This window comes from Poecilia reticulata, chromosome 20, assembly GCF_904066995.2.
Source record: "Poecilia reticulata chromosome 20, P_reticulata-male-v2, whole genome shotgun sequence".
Lineage (NCBI taxonomy): Eukaryota > Metazoa > Chordata > Actinopteri > Cyprinodontiformes > Poeciliidae > Poecilia > Poecilia reticulata.
The window spans coordinates 19,394,423-19,413,081 of record NC_088849.1 but is presented as its reverse complement, the minus strand read 5'-3'; the positions used below and the strand labels follow the sequence as shown (position 1 = coordinate 19,413,081).

The 18,659-nt window shown below is 38.2% G+C and overlaps 1 protein-coding gene across 7 annotated transcripts in view; it reads left to right on the top strand.

Moving 5' to 3' along the window:
• Nucleotides 1-18,659, top strand: part of asap1b (ArfGAP with SH3 domain, ankyrin repeat and PH domain 1b) — a 65,393-nt gene that overhangs the window by 30,412 nt on the left and 16,322 nt on the right. For 4 of the 7 annotated variants that reach the window (XM_017301862.2, XM_081601748.1, XM_008396647.3 and 1 more), the window contains exons 7-14: nucleotides 4,663-4,748; nucleotides 6,308-6,383; nucleotides 7,522-7,608; nucleotides 9,695-9,795; nucleotides 9,888-9,957; nucleotides 12,206-12,293; nucleotides 12,908-12,956; nucleotides 16,629-16,795. In XM_017301862.2, coding sequence (XP_017157351.1) covers nucleotides 4,663-4,748; nucleotides 6,308-6,383; nucleotides 7,522-7,608; nucleotides 9,695-9,795; nucleotides 9,888-9,957; nucleotides 12,206-12,293; nucleotides 12,908-12,956; nucleotides 16,629-16,795 — 724 coding nt within the window. Of the gene's footprint in view, nucleotides 1-4,662; nucleotides 4,749-6,307; nucleotides 6,384-7,521; nucleotides 7,609-8,015; nucleotides 8,025-9,694; nucleotides 9,796-9,887; nucleotides 9,958-12,205; nucleotides 12,294-12,907; nucleotides 12,957-16,628; nucleotides 16,796-18,659 lie in introns of all 7 variants that reach the window. The other 3 variants (XM_008396644.3, XM_008396645.3, XM_008396646.3) reach the window with 1 other exon arrangement.

The window sequence follows — 18,659 nt, the reverse complement described above, 5'->3', positions numbered from 1 at the left end:
TCTGCTCTAAGCAGGAGGGTGTGTTTAGCTATTTGATTAAGAATATTGAAATAAATCCTTATTTTACTGCAGTTTTGAAATAATTTTTTTTTATGCAGTTCACAACAGTCCCACAGTATCACAGATCCTCCACCATGCTTAACAGTGAATGAGCTATATGATTCATATAATTTCCAACCTACGACACAAAAATAGATCTGAAATGATATTTGTGGTTCTTTTAGTGGTGTTCTGTTGTGGAAATTCAAGAACTGCTAAAACATTCATGTTGTTACATTTACTCTGTATTTAAAAAGTTTTTCCCTTTATCATTTTTACCTTTTCAATCTCTGATAACGTTTCTGATAAATGTTTTCTTTTGTTTTGCATGGTTTCACTCTGGGTTCAAATCTCCATCTGGGTTTCTTTCTGCATGGAGTTTCCATTTTTCCCAGTTCATGTGTGGGTTTTCTTTTCTTCCCACAGTCCAAAATCATGACTGTTGGCTTAATTAAATATTCTAAAATGCTTTTGGGTGTGAGTGTGTGTCCTGTGTGTCGCCATCTGCAGATGGGCACCAGTCTCCCGCTGCAACCCTGGAAGAATAAGCTGTTTTAGGAACAATTATTTGCCTAGGAATTATGTAGCACAAGACATTTATTGACTTTTTTGTTTTTATGAATAAATATTCAAACAAGAGGTTGGATTTTAACAACATTTTTATTAAAATGATGCAGTAAAATGTTTACTGTCGCAGGGCAACACAGAGACAGACAGGACAAACAAATATGCACTCACACCTAGGGAGAATTTAGAGAAACCAGTTAACCTGACAGTCATGTTTTTGAACTGTGGGAGGAGGCTGGAGTACCCGGAGAAAACCAACGCATGCACAGGGAGCAGTGTTGTGTTCAAGACCACCTAACCCAAGACCAAGACAAGACCAAGACCAGAGTGAATCGAGACCGAGACAAGAGCAAGACTTTTAGGGTCCGAGACCAAGTCAAGACCAAGACCGAGGGAAGCCGAGACCGAGTCAAGACCGAGACCAAGAGATATGATCAAAATTGCTTCTCAAAATGATCTGAAAGATCCATATTCCCATAAAAACGACATATTAAATACTTAATACATTTTACCAATATTAAATACTCCATCTCTGCTACAATGTGTGATGGTCTTATGCCATCCCTAAAAAGATAACGTCCTGGGCATTTGCCCATATTGCTCATGTAAGAAACCACCACTGTCTGCACCATTAAACATAGCAATTGAGGCAATGCCCTGACGGTAAATAACGCCCAACTATGAACCCTGACCAAGGAGCAACAAGCAAGAAGTAACCAAACAGAAGGAGCTCATCGCGACTGTTTTCACTCTCTCTCCCAGTACATGAAGCCAGGCAGTCTGACACCATGGCAGACATTACAGCTGCCACTTTGAACAAAAACAATCAAAGAGCAATGTGCATTCTGTGCGTGCTCTTTCGTTCTTGTGTTTTAGTTATTTGTTCATTTAAATATCAACGTATATAATTAAATAAAATAATGATGCAGTGCACACAGAGCATTACAAGAACAAAGAACGGGTGTTCTGTCAGGTCAGATCGTCATACACTTAGCAAGAACTCACGGTGTTTTGTCAGATCAGCATACGTTGTCAGATAGTCATACGCTTAGCTCAGACATGCATACGCTGTCATTACCATATGATTTTATTTAATCAGCAACATAGAATCATGACGTAGATCGTCATACACTTTGTTATTAACAGTTGTTTGGCATCCTGACTTAGCGGTTAAGTGAGTTTTACACAGGCGCGTGTTGTAGCTGACTCCAGCTGCAGCCAGACCGTGCTTTAAATACACTTTGAAACCATGACAACACATGTATATCTATATAGTTATCATTGAAAATAATTTAATGACTTATTTTTATCATAACTTGTTGCGTATGCTGAACTGACAACTCCTCTGTCGGTCGGACTTCTTGGACACAGCGTTGTCCCATATATGCGACAAGTCAGTCAACACCTCCGCACAATAATTCAGGCAGTGAGTGACTTTTTTTTTCATCACAATGCTTATGTGTCTCTATGCAGCTAGCTTTGCTAACATCATGTCAACGGAGCTTACCTTCTTTGAGCTACTTTTCTAAGTGACGAAAAAAAGTTAGACGTAGTCCCCACCGTCTGTGAAAGCGAAGCACTGCTGAGTTAGCTGCGGCCATCGGATTTCTTATAATTTATGCAGCGCTATTCTGTTACTGACGATTAGACAGACATTTTCTGCCGCTGAGAGGAAACTACTGTGCATGTCCTGGAGCACCACGTGCGAGTGAAATGTGGGGATGGGGAGTGGAGGGGGGAGTAACAGAAACACATAATTGCTTGGATTTTAATCGGTGCGTTTTGCATCCACTGAAAACAAAGATGTTAACAAATAAACTGGTTAGTATGCTGTACGTTTAGTGACATTTTCACAGTTGCGGTCTCCACTGGTCTTGAAATAAAATGCCGAGTCCTCAGCGCCGAGACTGAGACAAGACCGAGACCAAATGCGGTCGAGTCCGAAACGAGACCATCAAAAAAATGGTTTCGAGACCGGTCTTGAGACCAAGACCGATATTGAGTACCACAACACTGACAGGGAGAACATGCAGACTCCATGCAGAAAGACCGGGAATCGAACCCAGAGCCTTCTTGCTGCAAGGCAACAGCTCTACCAACTGCGCCACTGTACAGCCCTTCCATGCATTCATCATAAATAAAACAAAAACATCCGAAATGAATATTTTAATTAAGCGTATTAATTGCTTGATTATTATTGGTTAACTGACCATACACATATGCATTGCATAGTGAGCAATAACAAATTTTGTTGGATGATAAATTGTCCAACAAATATCGTTTATTGCGATAAATGATAATATTGTTGTTTTGAAATATCAAGTGCTATATCTAATGGCACATTAATGCACATTTTTCCCCTCAAAGAACAATACATTTCAATTTTGTAAACAACACTGGATATTTTATTATATGTCGCAAATAAAATACAACAACCAAAATCCATTTGAACGTTTTTCTAACTGATTTCCTATTAATTAGATCCTTAATGCATCAGACGTTTTTTCACACAGTTCTGGTTGTAATATTTGACTATATATTTTTTGTAAATGTGGAGAAATTCCAGCCAATAAATCCCAGACATTTCCCTAAATTAGCAGCCATTAATGGTGGAAATCTCGTTGTGATGCTGTTGTTGTTGTTGTTGTGAGAATGCTGCAGTCAGTGGCACAATCTGTTCATCCCACTTAACCTCATTTCTCTCCGCTGCTTGCACTCTGGGCTCTCTCACACTCTCTCCACGTTACTCAATCACCAGATTACACGACGCTCTCACTCTCTCACCCTTTTTTTTTTTTCGTCCCACGCTGCCAGCAGAGGAGTGAGGAAAGGCAGGGCTCAGCAGGCTGCATTATATTCTGCAGCAGCGTGAATGTCGTCGCTCATTCACACAAAAGGGATTCACAAACATGCGGCGATGCTGTCCACTAACGCCGAACCCACTCGCGCTTCAAACAAAAAAATGTGGATAATCTGCCAGCCGTCGAGCTCCGTCGGGCAGACAAAGGGACGGCACATGCATGCATGCTTGCACACTTATGCACAGGTTTACTCATGCGTGTGGGAATGCACATGCATCAACATACGATGCAGCGGCACAGAGCTTCATCAAAGAGATGAAGCTCTTCTGGGTTAGAATTGGTCGTTAGCTTCTTGGCGACTCTTAAATCTGTGTGGATTGGCTCTCTGTGGGATTATCAGTAGATTATCTTTCATTTGTTTGTTTGGTGGGGGCGCTGTCTGAAAACATTTGTCTTGAATCCTCAAACGGCCTCAGAGTTCCTCTGAAGGATCTTCTTTAAAAATCCCAACCTTTTAAAGATGCAAAACTATTTTCTGTGAAATTCAAGTTTCACTTTATTACTCTGATCCTCGCTTGAACATTGTCAGCAAAGCATTTGTAGTTTATGTGACGATTCAACACGTGTTGGTGGGTAATTTGTGAATTCAGGTTTAGACTTTGAATTGAATATTAGTGCATGCCACATCCTTTGTTTCTTTTCTTTCAAACATTTACAAAAACATTGTATAACTTTCCTTCCATTTCACAATAACGCACTAATTTGTGCTGATTTGTCACATAAAGTACATTAAAGCTGGGTTTATAGCATCTTTATAAAATATTTAGTTTGTAGTTGTAACCAGACAAACTGTGGTTGAGTTTGAGGCGTGTAAATACTCTGTCTAAACTCTGACACAAATAAGGCTGGAACGATTATTGGTAGTTGAAATAATCATCAATTAATTTAGTAATTAATCAGGTATGCAGACTCAAAAAAAGTTCATTTTCTGAAACAACAATCAGAGCAGTAGTTCAACCAAAACTGTACAAAAGTATATGAAGATTTTGAATTTAGGTAATATGTATAAAAAGGCTTCAGTGAAACTTTTTAAATCCAGTTAATAGAATAATTGATTACAAAATAACCGGTAGTTGCAGCCCTAGACTCAAGAATCATAACTCTGAGCGCTGATGACATGATTCTTCCTATACGGACTTGGAAAGCTTTTAAAAATGCCCTGAATTTAAACTCTGCATTTCTGCTTTTCTTCCAGTACCTGATCAAAGTAAACGAGATCAAGACCAAGAAAGGAGTGGACCTCCTGCAAAACCTGATTAAGTATTACCACGCACAGTGCAAGTAAGCGCCTCCATAATCCCCCCAACCCAAATGTGACTCCTGCTGCTACTGTTTTTCTGTTGCTTCTCACCCATTAAGTCATATTTCACACCCTAGGAAAAGAAAGTAGGCGCTAGCTCTCCCGTCCTTTGCAGCAGCTTTGTCTCATGTTGCTCCCAGATCTTAAGTCATAAATCTTTGCAGGTCGTCATATAGATACGCTGCGACAGCCGAGGGGGTTTACTGGGTAAATAAAGTGGGTGCTCGTCTCTCCAGAGCTGCAGCTCGCAGCGACCCGTGACAGAATGACAGATTTTCGTCCAGGGTTGCACAGTGTATCCTGTCATAACACCAGGACAAAACAATGCACTTCGCTGCTAATCTGTTCAACCTGGGCCTTGACGGATAGAAAGGCTGCAGGGATGATGGATTAGGAGCGTTAGGACATCAGACTGAGAGCTGAGGAAAGTGGTCAAAGAAAGTGAAACTGCCCTGTTTGCACTCGCAGAGGGCGATATGGTCTTAAAGTTTTATCATGACAGATTTATCATGATAAAAATAATGAAAACAGCTATTTATTACTTATTTTTCAGTCACATAAATGCAAATGCTGCTTTTGAAAAACGGTGCACGGATTGCAGTTTTCCGGCTGATATCTGATCTTTAAAAAAGCCCGACCTACCGATTTTAATTTTGGCCAATACAGTTGTTTGTTGCTAAATGTTGCTAAATACTGCAAGAAAGTCCAGTATGGGCCGACCACTACTCTCCCAAAATTAAGGAAATCTGAGGCAATTTATCGGTGCAACCCTACCGATGTGCAATACGTCTCTTTAGGACACTAGAAGTGTGACACAGTATGTGCTTTTCATCAGAATTTTTGACATTTATTGATGCCTTCATTGAACAAACATTAGAAAAAAATTGTAAAACGGCAATACGGACAATTTTGGAGAGTTTCAAACAACATCAACTGGAATAAATTTTTTATTTATTATCACGATAAATGATAAACGATACGATAAATTCCCACCCCTCGTTTGCTTCAATAAACTTCATTTATGCAACAAAAGTGGTAAATCCAAGGCTGCAATGACGGAGCAGCTGTCAAGCACGATTCGGTTGCACTTTGCAAGCTAAGCTGTGTGGAGTGGGAAGATGTGGGCTCATCAGAGCAGAGATTGAGAGAAAACGAGCCAAACGACCGAGAAGGGGCAGAAAAAGTAATGGGAAGAGGAAGGGAGATGCTCGTCCCAAGCAGAGGGAGGGGTTGCAGTCATTAGTGGTGATTTGCTGCTGCAGAACTTCATCGAGGTGTGTATTGCTGACAGATCTGTAATGGATTTCAGAGCGTGCTTAACGCCTCTGCAAATCTGCAGAGAAGGGTCGAAACCAGATCTGATTTCAGCACCAGAAGCCAAAAGGTGCCAAAGAGCGAGCTGAGCTTGATGGTCAACACAAACTGCAGCCGTTTCTGCCTGTGAGCAGAAATGGAAGAACCAGAATGATCACAGTGTTACGTTAGCTGTTGCATTAATGGATGATCGGTGTCTAAAAGTTCTTTTTATGTTTCTGTAAAGTTTCTTCCAAGATGGCTTGAAGACAGCAGATAAACTGAAGCAGTACATCGAGAAGCTGGCGGCTGATCTCTACAACGTAATTATTTGTTTGTTTCCGTCATGTGTGGTTTTATTCAATTTTGGGTTAGTCATTTACTTATTTCTATTCATTTCAATGTAGTTTTATTTAAATAACTTTACATTTTTTGTACTTATTAGGGCTGCAGCTAATGATTATTTTATGAATCAAGTAATCTGTCATTTATTCTGACGATTAATTGAATAATCGGACAGAAAAATGATCAAATTCTCAAGATTTTAAATTTAACCACATAAGCCTATATTTTACAATAATAAAAATAGACATAAAAAATGCAAATAAATAATAAAATTCCTTTCTTAACATTTTATTACCTAAGATCCAATAATATTTTAGTGAGTTCTGCATCATTTGTAGCAACATGTGCAAAGCTCAGCCATTTCTGCTTCATTTATCATCAATACAGTTCAGATTTAATCTGATCGTATGTTTTTCAATTAAATAATTAATAACTGAACTGCAAAAAGTTCCTTACAGGAGATTTTTAAAGGAATTTAAATCAGGCGAAGCTAAAACTGAAACTCAAGGAGTTCTGGGAAAAACAGATTTATAGACAAGAGAAAGTTTTAATCTTAAATGTAAAATGCATATATTTTTGTGCAGTTTTGGGTTAATTACTGCTTTAAATCTGTTGTCTGTTTCTCAGTTAATGATTATTCGATTACTAAATTACGTAGTTTATAATTGTTTGATTAATTGATTAATCCAGATACTTGTTTCAGCTCTAATGTTTATTGTTCTTCTATTCTTTTTTTGCTTTATTTTATTTTTTCTCAAGTTATTTTAATTTATTCTGTTTTCTTCTTTTATGTTGCATTTATTTTATTTTCTTTTATTACTTTGTTGAGTTTAGCTTGTTGGTAACACTTTATTTGAAGGGGTGCGAATAAAACTGACATAATATTAATGACTGCTGTCACGAGGAATCATTTGATAATTAATCATTCTTTTAATGCAAAGTTGACATTTTCAATGGACTTTTAATGCAACTTTACATTAAAAATCTCATTATTTAGCAAATAATGAGCCATGCCAGTCTTTTGCACACCTCTTCAAATAAAGTATTCCCAGTTGTTTTGTTTTGTTTGTGAATCCTATAACTAGACGTTCTAATTTGTGTGTTTTCTGTTGTCAGATAAAGCAAACTCAGGACGAGGAAAAGAAGCAGCTGACTGCTTTGCGGGATCTGATCAAGTCCTCCCTCCAGTTGGACCAGAAAGAGGTATGCATGTAACTTCTGGACCGTTGTGGCCAAATTTAACCCAAACTCAGAGCGGACCGGCTTTAAAAGCAGCCACAGCCGCTCCGATTCAGCCTTTGGTCTCGCCACACGCTTCCTCTCGCTCTGGCCAGCGGGTGCCCAGCGCTGCACCAAACTGGTGCCCAGTTCAGGGCCTCACTGTCACACTTTCACATAAAAACTAACACTGCCTGTTTCCACACATTTGATCCACTCAAATGCACGAAATCATGTATGAGCAGTTGCTTGAGTCACACCTTCTGCAGGTTTTCAAGCTTTAGCTGAAGAGTGCACTTCTTCACAGCCACTACCTTCACTTAAGCCAGATTTTTCACCCCTCTCCCTTCTATCTCCTCCTTTTTACTGCTTTCTGCTTGTCTGGAATCAAGTCTAGAAGAGTAAGTCTGAGCATGCTGTGGTTTGACTGTGCAGGGGTGTTGCAGAGCATGCTGTTTACTTGCAGCCTTTTTAAAAGTTATTTCTGTTTTCTTATAAAAGTCCCTCCACTGAAGTGTTATAGACACGTTGCAGCGTGACGTCACATTTGCAGACGATGACTAACGTTGGTTTTAGCTGTCAAGTTGTCAACATAAGGCGCTAAATCTTACATTTCCATGTGATTTAAAAGAAAAAAGAATGCAGAGCTTTGCTGCTAATTGTCTAGATAAGTGTCAAGGATATCACATTTAACAGCTTAAAAAATAGCAAGGGGGAAGTAGGTTATGCTAGCTTGACTTTGACAACTTAGCATGTAGATGTGATGTGGAATCTGGTGTTTCAGTTCAGCAGAAACGGAAAACAATGTGACCTACACGCCAACTCTGACAGATCATTGGTAGCGCAGGTGTTTAAATTAGCCACCGCTGCGTTCAGACAATCACCTACTACCGTATTTTCTGGACTATAAGGTGCACTTAAAAGTCTTTAACTTTATGAAAACACAACAGGGCGCCTTATTTATTGTTCTGGAGTAAAACATCCCCCTGTAGAGAATTAATACGGATTAATTCTTGTTGTGCTTTGTTACGACTAGTCTAGGGGGGGCCAGGTCGCAACATGAAGGATCCATCCTCCTCTGATCTCAACAACTGACACACACAAAGTTGAACAGTTGACAATGATTATTTATTTTAAAATGATGTATTTTTTTGATAAAGATGTTACCAATGGAGTACTTGGCTTCAGAGTGAGCTATCGCCGAAAACAACAAACAAAAGGAAACTATCTAAATAGTAACAGAAACTTACCTAATCGAAAGTAAATAAACCAAAGGACAAAAACTTACCTTCCTAACTAAGAAAAACATGAAAAAACTGAGGAAACATAAACGGCAGCTCACTCCTACACTCCAGAACTCTAACACAGATGAACAAAGGAAAGGGGTGTGGCCGGTGGAGATGAGTCGAGGATGGAACACAGGAAGTCCGCGTCAGCAGCTTTTATGTCCGTCATCTCCGGAATGCAGCCAATGGGACATCTCCGTCGTCTTCTTAGAACCAATCAGGGACGGGCACCTGCGGACTCATTATTTATAATCAACTTTACGACGCCGGTCGTAACATGCTTAATGATGTTTTAGCAACTTTGTGTGGTTCGTGGCGCCCTGTCAAAATGTTTCAGTTACATTACAGCTACCAAAGTCAGGAGTAATACGTCCTGTGCTTTGACTTATCTGACTGTTTTGTTTCACTTAACGTTTTGGTGTTGAATCATGACACACTATTTGAGCTGTTGTGAGTCAGTTGCTACGGCAACGGGTCTGTGTGTAGCGCAGCTAGCGCAGAGCAGGCAAAAAGAGCAGCTTTGAGTTGTTGTTCGGTGGTTTTTCTGCGTTGTTTTTCCCCTTTGCCGCACTAAATTGATAATACCTACATCTCCAGGTTTCATTTTGTCCACATAATGGTTCTTACCGATCTGCAGCGCAAAATTTCCAGATATAAACAAAAACATGCAACGTGTCTATAGTGTGTCTGGGTCCTCATTGCATGTTTTGGTCAAAAATAATTCCCTAAAAGTGTTTATCTTTACACTTCAATCTCGTGGATATGTTTTGCATGGCTCAACACAGGACTCTCAGAGTAAGCAGGGTGGCTACAGCATGCACCAGCTGCAGGGAAACAAAGAGTTTGGTAGTGAGAAGAAAGGCTACCTGCTGAAGAAGAGTGACGGGTAAGCTGCGAACACCGCTGGGCTTGCACCATTAAAATTTAACGGACAGACGGAGAATGACAGCCCTCTCTTAATGGGACATCCTTTCTCAGGCTGAGGAAGGTGTGGCAGAGGAGGCAGTGCTCGGTGAAGGGAGGCATCCTCACCATCTCTCATGCCACAGTGAGTCCACGCACACACACGCACCCGAACGCAGACGTATGAACTCTCCTAACCCCTCAGGAGTGACTGTGTGGATCAAAAGCAGAACATTGTGCAGGGAGAGGGTGTGTTGGGCTTTTCCAATCTGGAGGCTGGCAGAGTCGGATTGACATAGATAGGTTGCCATGGAAACTGCCCCTCTCCCTGTTCCCCCCTCCTCCTGCTGCACCGCGGTGACTCATCCCTGATGGAGTGTGTGCGTACTGTTTAAGCTGGCACATCTTGAGTGCCGACCTCACTCTTGTGCAGATCAGCCTGGTTTTTCCTCTTCCATTTAGGATGCAGGGGAATATTTATTTATTTTTAAATTTTTTTGCAAAAATATTAAAATAAATTAAATCACACGAGGGGTTCATTTAATTCACAGTCCTGAGTGGCTTCATAAACCTGTTAAAATAACTAACATCTAGTTTAGTTATTTTACATGCTTTGGTTTTGTGAATGACTTTTTTTCCAAGTGGTGAAAAAGATTATCGTTGAAAAAGAGTAGTTTATAAATCCAGTAACAGTACTTACTGTTTTTATTTTTCTAACACTCTTCCCTGTGGCCCTTTGTGAAAGAGTTTAAAAACATTGATAAATTTTTGCGATGCCTTACACTAACATCAGCATGAATCACATATTTGACATTTCAGTATTGTTATTAAAATAAACTTCAACAATTATGATTCAGTTCCTTGTGGCTGCAAGCAACTGAATCATAAAAAGTTTCACAGATTTTAGTTTGCCTGTTTATTTTCTAGCAGCAGCAACTCTTGTAGAGCTGGTTCACACATTTACCATTTTTTAAATTTTATCACCTACACTTTTAGAGAATTAGTTTTCTGCTTTAAATTGCCTGCCTTTTAATCTGCAAGTTTCAGCAACTAAAGAAATACAATAAATAAGCACAAATGAAACTTGCTATCACAGCTAGCAGCAGGGAAACACCTGGGAAATGTATGCAACAGTAAAGAGAAGCATCCCTAACCTAGCTAACAGCAGGAGGAAACCTAGATAACAGTATGAGGAAAAGTAGCTAAAAGCTAAAAGAGTGAAAAAACTGTCATTTGTTTTCTGTCATTAGATGTTGAAAGAATTTTGGTTACAGTGAGACAGTAATACTTCCTGAAATGTTTTTATGTTAAACAAAACTACTAAATATTGGAAAGCATCTTGTCCTGTTGAACATTTACACAGAGATAACTGCAGCCACTAAATCTGTTGTTATTACCATAATCTGTGAATTCAGTGAGATATACAATTATTATTTTTATTTTCTTATGAAAACAAGTTTATAATTTACTCTATTCTGACATTTTGCTGCCATCATATGAAAGTTACTCTTTGATACCAGATGCTACAGCTCATCTGCGTATTATAATTAGTTTGCATTGTTAGTTTTAGTGTTGAACTGAGTTGTTGGTTTTGTTAAGCTTGGATTGTTTAGCATCTGTAACACAGCATGAAGGGGTTAGATTTGTCTTTGTATAATGATTCTAACGATTTTTCGACAGCTGTTGTCTCTCACTCTATTTGCGCTACACGTCCAAAAGAAGAAATTACCTAAAAATCATTTTTAAGAACTTGTTTTATATTGGTGTGTTGGCTAGATGTTTACGTCTCCTGAAGCCCACTTGTGGTTAACATATTAAACTTATCGTTTATCTTAATGTGACAGCAGTTTGCCACCTCTCTATTTGTTCTTCTTCATCTGAACTCTTGGTGACTTCAGTTGACAGCAGGCCAGCTCGGCTGCAAGGCTTATCTCAGCCTGTTAGCATTTCATTAGCACGTGCCCCGATCTGTCCTCTGCCCGGACGCTGGCAGGACACGATGCTCGCTGCGCCTGTGCCAACTAGGTGTGTTATTACTGAGTATAGATCCTTAATGGGGGAGCCGGGCTTCAGTTTTATAAATAATTTGAAGCTAAAATTGCAAAGATGGTCCTAAAAAGGCTACAAGAGGAGCTTAAACATGTTTGCAACAAATACGCAAATAACTTAGATAAAAGGTTTCATCTTTTATGTTGTGTTTTTGTTCAATTCCCCTTATTGTAATACAGTTTGTGGTGTTTTTCAGGTGCAATCTGTAGCAGTATTTCTTATTTTTACGTGTTGGATCATTGCAGTCACTAGAACAAGAAGCGCTGGAAAAACAAAACTTATAAAATTTTAACTTATAACGTGTTCAGTCCTTTGGATAAACCTCACTCTCTTTATGTTCTCAGTCCAACAGGCAGCCTGTCAAACTCAACCTGCTCACCTGCCAGGTGAAGCCGAGCTCTGAGGACAGGAAATGCTTCGATCTAATTTCTCGTAAGTTTTAAAAACAATCTTAAATTCTTTTGCTTAAACCGTTTAGAAACGTGCATACAGAAAGGAAAAAAGTCATTTGTACTTTAAATTCTGGATAAATATTAGTTTAAAAAATTGAACTGGCATTGCTTTTTCAAGAAAGAAATATGTGATTTATTGTTTTCATTGTGAAATAAATTTCTTCAAGTTTCAGTGCTTTTTGAAATGATAAATATTTAACTGTAAAGTAATTTAAAAAAACTAAAGTCTTCCTTTGTTAAACAGTAACTCAAAGGGTTAATAGATACTTATGTTTATTATTAACCCAGATATTATTAGTTTTTGGATTCAAATTATAGTTTGAGACAAACTGTATGCTTTTGAATTGTAAATTTCCACATTTTCATTGATAGACAATAAAACAAACATCTTGAATATTCCTCAGCTGTTCAAGAACATATTTTATTATCTCTGTTTTGTTGAAAAATCCCTGGGGGAGGAGAATGAATGTGTGCAAAACGTTTTCTCTCTGATTCATGTGACATTTCTGAACAGTTTAACTTGCTGCTCATTGTGTTGCGAAATGCAAAGCATTTGATTTGCATGCTTGACATCCTGGTCTGTGGTCTCTGCAGATAACCGGACTTATCACTTCCAAGCTGAAGACGAACAAGAGTTTGTCATGTAAGTATTAAAAAAAAATAAAAATAATCCCATCTGGTAATTTGGGTTTTTGACCAACTTCTCATACAGTTTCAATTTTTAAGAAACTGGTCAAATCTAGAGTTTTTCTTACACAAGAACCATTTTATTTGTTAAATAAAACTATTACAAGGATTTCAACCACATTTTCAGTGCTACATTTTACGTTCAATTACTGCTGCAGTCTCAAAATAATCCGTAGCGCCGAATAGATGGCAAATGCAAATGAGATGTAGTCGCAGGCATGCGACCAATCAAGGGCGGTTTTAGTTTCATTAGATAAACCAGATAAAATGCTCAACAGTTTTGTTACATTGTAAGTTAGAAATATGGCAAAGGCAGAACCGTTTAAGAAGATACAGTGAAAGAAGAGGCTGTTGTTTTAGCAAATAATAACAGCAAAGGTTCTGATGCATCTGGAAACAGTTTTTATGCATAAAGAGGATGTTATCAATAGCTCTGCCAGATTCTTGATGGTTTAAAACCGTCGACTGACTTTAAAACACCTTGACGGCAGCAGCTGGTGTTGCTTTTGTTTCCACATTAAGGCATTTTATGAACAGTGAAGGTCTTCACACATGAATATCTTTATCTCTCCTGAGTATTTGTAAGTGTAATAATGTTGTTTCACAAATTATCTTTAATTTTACTTTGCTACTTTAATCCGTTGTGATTTTAAAGCAATTTTTTTTACAGAATATTTTAGTATTCGCCATTCTGCTTCTTGAAGAAGCTAATTATAGCCACCTAAACTTCACAGGAAGTCGTACTGTCGTCAGCAGCTATAAAAAAAAAACTGTAAACATAAATAAACCGCCATGTGAGACAAAGGTGTAGAAATCAATTGTCAATTTGCTGACTGAAAGTGCTCAGAAACAGATGGGGAAGGGGCAGCGCTGTGGTACGGTATGCTCCTTTCACTCCAGCACTTTCTGTTGAATCTCATTAAAATAAGTTTAGATCTCTTAACAGTTTTGAAACTTTTTACCCACGTGACACATCTGCCTCACGTGTCGACATCATCGGATGGCATGTTGGGTAAATAAAGCTCCAGTTCTCCACGTTTGATTCTGTGTCACCAGCTTAGTCAGCCTGTCGTATCTTATTCTGGGTCAGTTGATCCTTCAATATGTGACAAACAAAAGCAGCACTAAAAGTATTTGATCGTGACTTTATTTCACAGCTGAATACCGCTCTCTTGATCCCAATAGACATGCTCTATTCAATCCATACAAAGCATGAAAGACGTGAGTGGAGTTGATGCTCCTCAAACTACAGTGAATTTCCAGATAATGCCTTTTACATTGTAGCAAATGGGAGTTTGGTAACACTTTATTTGAAGGGGTGTGCATAAGACTGACATGAAACTGTAATAAACATGATTTAACACCTGTTATAAAGGAGTATTCATGAATGTCCACTTTTAATGGACTTTTTATGCAAGTTTTAATGCAAATTTACTTTAAGTGTCATTATGTACCAAACAGTGCAAAGTTGACACTTTTAATGCAACTTGTAAGGCAACTTTTCACCAAAAGTGTAATTATTTACTATTAATGACAACAGTCATAAACATTCATGAAGAGTCATTTATGTTCATATCAGGCGTTACGTCATGTTTATGCTCAACGTTTCAAATTTTTACTTAAGTCAGAAGAGTTGGCTGAAAACCCATTATCATCTATTCTAACTTTTATAACTGAATGCCTTTAGTTTGTTTTGTTTTTACTAACATTGAGTGAACAGTTGTATTGTATGCACACTATTAAAAGGAGTGTGCATAAGATTGACATGATGCTAAAATGAACATGAAGGCGTCTTCTTGAATATTTACAACTGTTGTCGGTAAATAATCACCTTATTAATGCAAAGTTGCACTAAAAGTCCAGTAAAAGCATAAACTTTGCATTATTTGGTCAATAATGACACTTTTAATGCAAAGTTCTGAAAAAATTGGCATTTAAAGTTCATTAATAGTGTCAACTTTGCATTAAAAGTGTCATTATTTACCAAATTACAGCAGATATAAAGATTCAAAGACTCCTTCATGTTGATAACAGATGTTATTCACATCTCTTTAAGTAAAGTGCTACCCATTTATCTTCTGGGATTTTTTTCTGATCATGTGAAACTGTGTTCATCCTTTTTGATGCATATGCCCTGCTGCTTCCTGTCATGAACTCCAAATGAAGCGCCTGCATGTTACTAGGATAGAAATGTCCACTGTCCCACTGCTTGTGCACCCACCCAATGCCTCAGCTGGATTAGAAGCACATTAAACTTCACATTTTAGTTCAGCTGTTGCTCAAAATGGCCTCATTTCTTCACACATCTACATGTAATGTAACAGATCCGTTTGTGCCCGTTCTGTGGGGGCTCTTCACAGCTTTAGAGGCGTAACAAATGGAGTCCAAATGTCAGTCTCTTTAAGCTCTGTGTGTATACATGTGCAGTGAGCGATGAAGGGTTAGCGCTGTGCACAGGGCATGTTTGAAAGGGAGCTACGGTGCTTCCTGTCTGAGTGATGGGTAGTGACCACAGTCCTGCGTGGGTGTTTCTTTGTGAGTCAGTTGACCTTGTTCTCAGGGAAAAATAAACCTGCAAGCAGAAATAGACTGGAGGCAAGAAAATCATATTCAGAAGTTAAGAGTTAAAATAGCTTTGTTATTCTTAAAATGTTAGTTTTTCTCCAATTTTCTTTATGTTGTCTAAACAAAGGGAGTTTAGATTAGGTTATGAAAGTGTATTTCATTTGTTTCCTCTTAGTTTATAGGTGTCTTAATGGGATAGAAACACAGTTTATTGTCCCACAGCAGGGAAATTTGTAGCATAAGAAAATAAATGCATACTTTGACTAAATTAACCAGAATAGGTTAATTTAGAAAGGAAAATGCTCAAGATTTGCATTAAAAAAGCAAGAAGAAGTGAGAACCTGTGCAAATAATAGCAGCAGAGTTGTAAAAACTCATTGAGTTTGTTGGGATGGTTTTAAAGTCAGAGCTGATAAGAGGAAGGATCTGTGATCATGCTTATTTTTGCACCCAGGATGCAACAGCCTGTCTCTAAATGAGCTTTTTCAAAGATTATGCTTTCACTTCTTTTCTGTTCTGCTGATGACCGTTTCTTTAAAATAAACCACTCAGATTTATCATAAAATCAAGCATGAAAATGCTCCTAAAGGATCAGTTCAGTTTGTTCCAGACTTGATCATTACAATGACATTTCTGCCTACTTTTACTTCCCACCAACACGTCTCACTTTTGCACATCAGTTTATTTCTCTTAGTAGCGAAATAATTTTATGAATAAAAATAACATTTTCTAAAGACCTAATGTTGCGGTTTTTGCATATGAAATATAAAGTGTAAAACTGTTAATTACCTGGTGATAGATATTTATTGATTGCATTATTGTGCCATTACCATTACATTTCTTGAAAATTGTCTCAAAACATCAAAATTATTGTTTATTGGAAAATGTGTGAAGTCATGCACTCTCCAGATCTGAGTATCTGGCTGAATAGAAGCCATGAAGAACCGTTTATATAAACATGCCATGTTTATCAGATGACTGCAAAATAAAAAATGATGCAATTTGTTTCTGTTTGTGTTCTAACTTTTATTCTTCAGGACAATAATTCTGTCCCGTCTTGCAGATGGATCTCCGTGCTGACCAACAGCAAGGAGGAGGCTCTAAACATGGCTTTCCGAGGCGAGCAGAGCAGCGGCGGGGAGGACGGATTAGAGGACTTGACTAAAGCCATCATAGAAGACGTGCTGCGCATGCCAGGCAACGAGATCTGCTGCGACTGCGGAGCTGCAGGTCTGTGCTGCTGCTGCTGCTGTCCACAGAGACACGGTGCTGAGTCGAGCCTCACCTTGTCCTGAGAAGAGGAGTGATGCTTCCTCCTCTGATCTGTTAGCTGGAAATGTTTTATTTAAACCCACAAGCCACTTTTGCTGCGTCACAGTTCGCTCTGTCTGACTGCAGATCCCCTGCAGTCTTGAGCAGAGAACCTAAATATTATACTTAAGTAAGAGTAGCACTACTTCAATATAGAAGTAAGAGTAAAAATGTATTTGGTAAAAAGTCTACTCTAGTCTTCAGTAACTGATGAAATTATCAGTCATTTAATATTTAAAAAAATATAATTTTTTGTATTTTAAGGACAAACATGACAATAATTCATATAAGTAACAAAAAAATAACAAAATTAGGCAAAAGAAAATTTTCCTAAATCAGTTTCTTTTATTAAAAACTCATAAAACCTCAACAAAAACTGTAGGTGTGAATCTTTGGTTAAGCTATATTTGTTTTTCATTCAGTGGGTAAAAAATCTGGAAATTTTACTCAAGTAAAAGTAAAAAAGTTTTTGTCTACTTAAGTACTGAGTAGCTGATCAAATTATCGACCAGTTAATGTTTAAAAATTACATATATTGGACCAAAATATAAAGTTAAGTGGATATGTTGGTATTTTAAGAAACAAAATGCCAAAAGTAACTAAATTGGATTTTTAAAATTTTCCCCAAATCAGTTTTTTCAGTAAAAAACTTATAAAACTTTAATAAAAACTGCAGGTGTGTGTCTGGTGAACTTTTGGTTAAAACATGTTTGTTTTTCATTCAGTGGGTAAAAAATCCAAAATATAACTCAAGTAAGATTACAGATACTTCATAATAAAATTACTCAAGTAAAAGTAAAAAGTAATATAAAAAAAAAAAAAAGAAGTTACTCAAGTAAATGTAATCGAGTAAATGACTAAACCAGAGTGTGAATGCTAAAGCTGTTAGCATGAAGCGTTAGCACTCTGGAGGCCTGCAGACATTCAGGCTTCTGACAGTGAACACACAAATCGCATGTTTGCATACACAGATCCACACACACCATCAGCAGCTTTCTGACTGACCGAAGGCAGGATTTCAAGCTCTGAAGGAGAAAAAAGCAACATTTCAAGGCTCGAGAAACAACAACATTACATCACTTTGTTACATAAGTCACACACGCGACGCCGACCCCTGCAATCTGAGGGGAGGGGAGGCAATTTGTCGCGTCTCTGCTCTTGTTGCTGCATCCATCGATACGCCCAGATTTGGTTATAAATGGGTTGCAGATGTCTCGTTTTCTTAATTAGATTCAACCGCTAGTGTTGCTTTTCTCCTCTTAGCATCGCGCTACCTTGGGTAGAGAAGAAAGTCATTGAAGCTGAGATCCTGCTCCTCTTCCTGTGTGTGCTTTGCAGCGTCAGAGGTCACCCTGCAGTTATTCACTCATCGTGCTCAACACCAGCTGGCATCTGGTCGTCGTGTTTATCTGGTCGACTCGTTTGTTTTTGAGCTTATTCTGCTGTTTTCACTGAATCACAGAGTTGGGAGATGATTGAGTTATAGCTGACATAGTGATGCTTACTCGGGTTAGTGGTTCACTGATGCTGTTCTTTTTAATTTGTGAGACCAGATGTTTCTGGTTGAGGGTTTAAATGTTGCTTAGTTACCAGTTGAACAAACATCTGGTGGCGGCAGAGATCAATGAAACTTCATCCGTTTCTAAAACCGGTTTTTATCTGTTATGACAAAATGAACAGCTGGAATAAACGAGGTTCATCCGTCCGTTTTAAATGTTTGACTGTGGAAATATTTGTTGTTTTTTCGTAGTTTTTCATCCTTTTATAGACTGGCCAAAGGGGG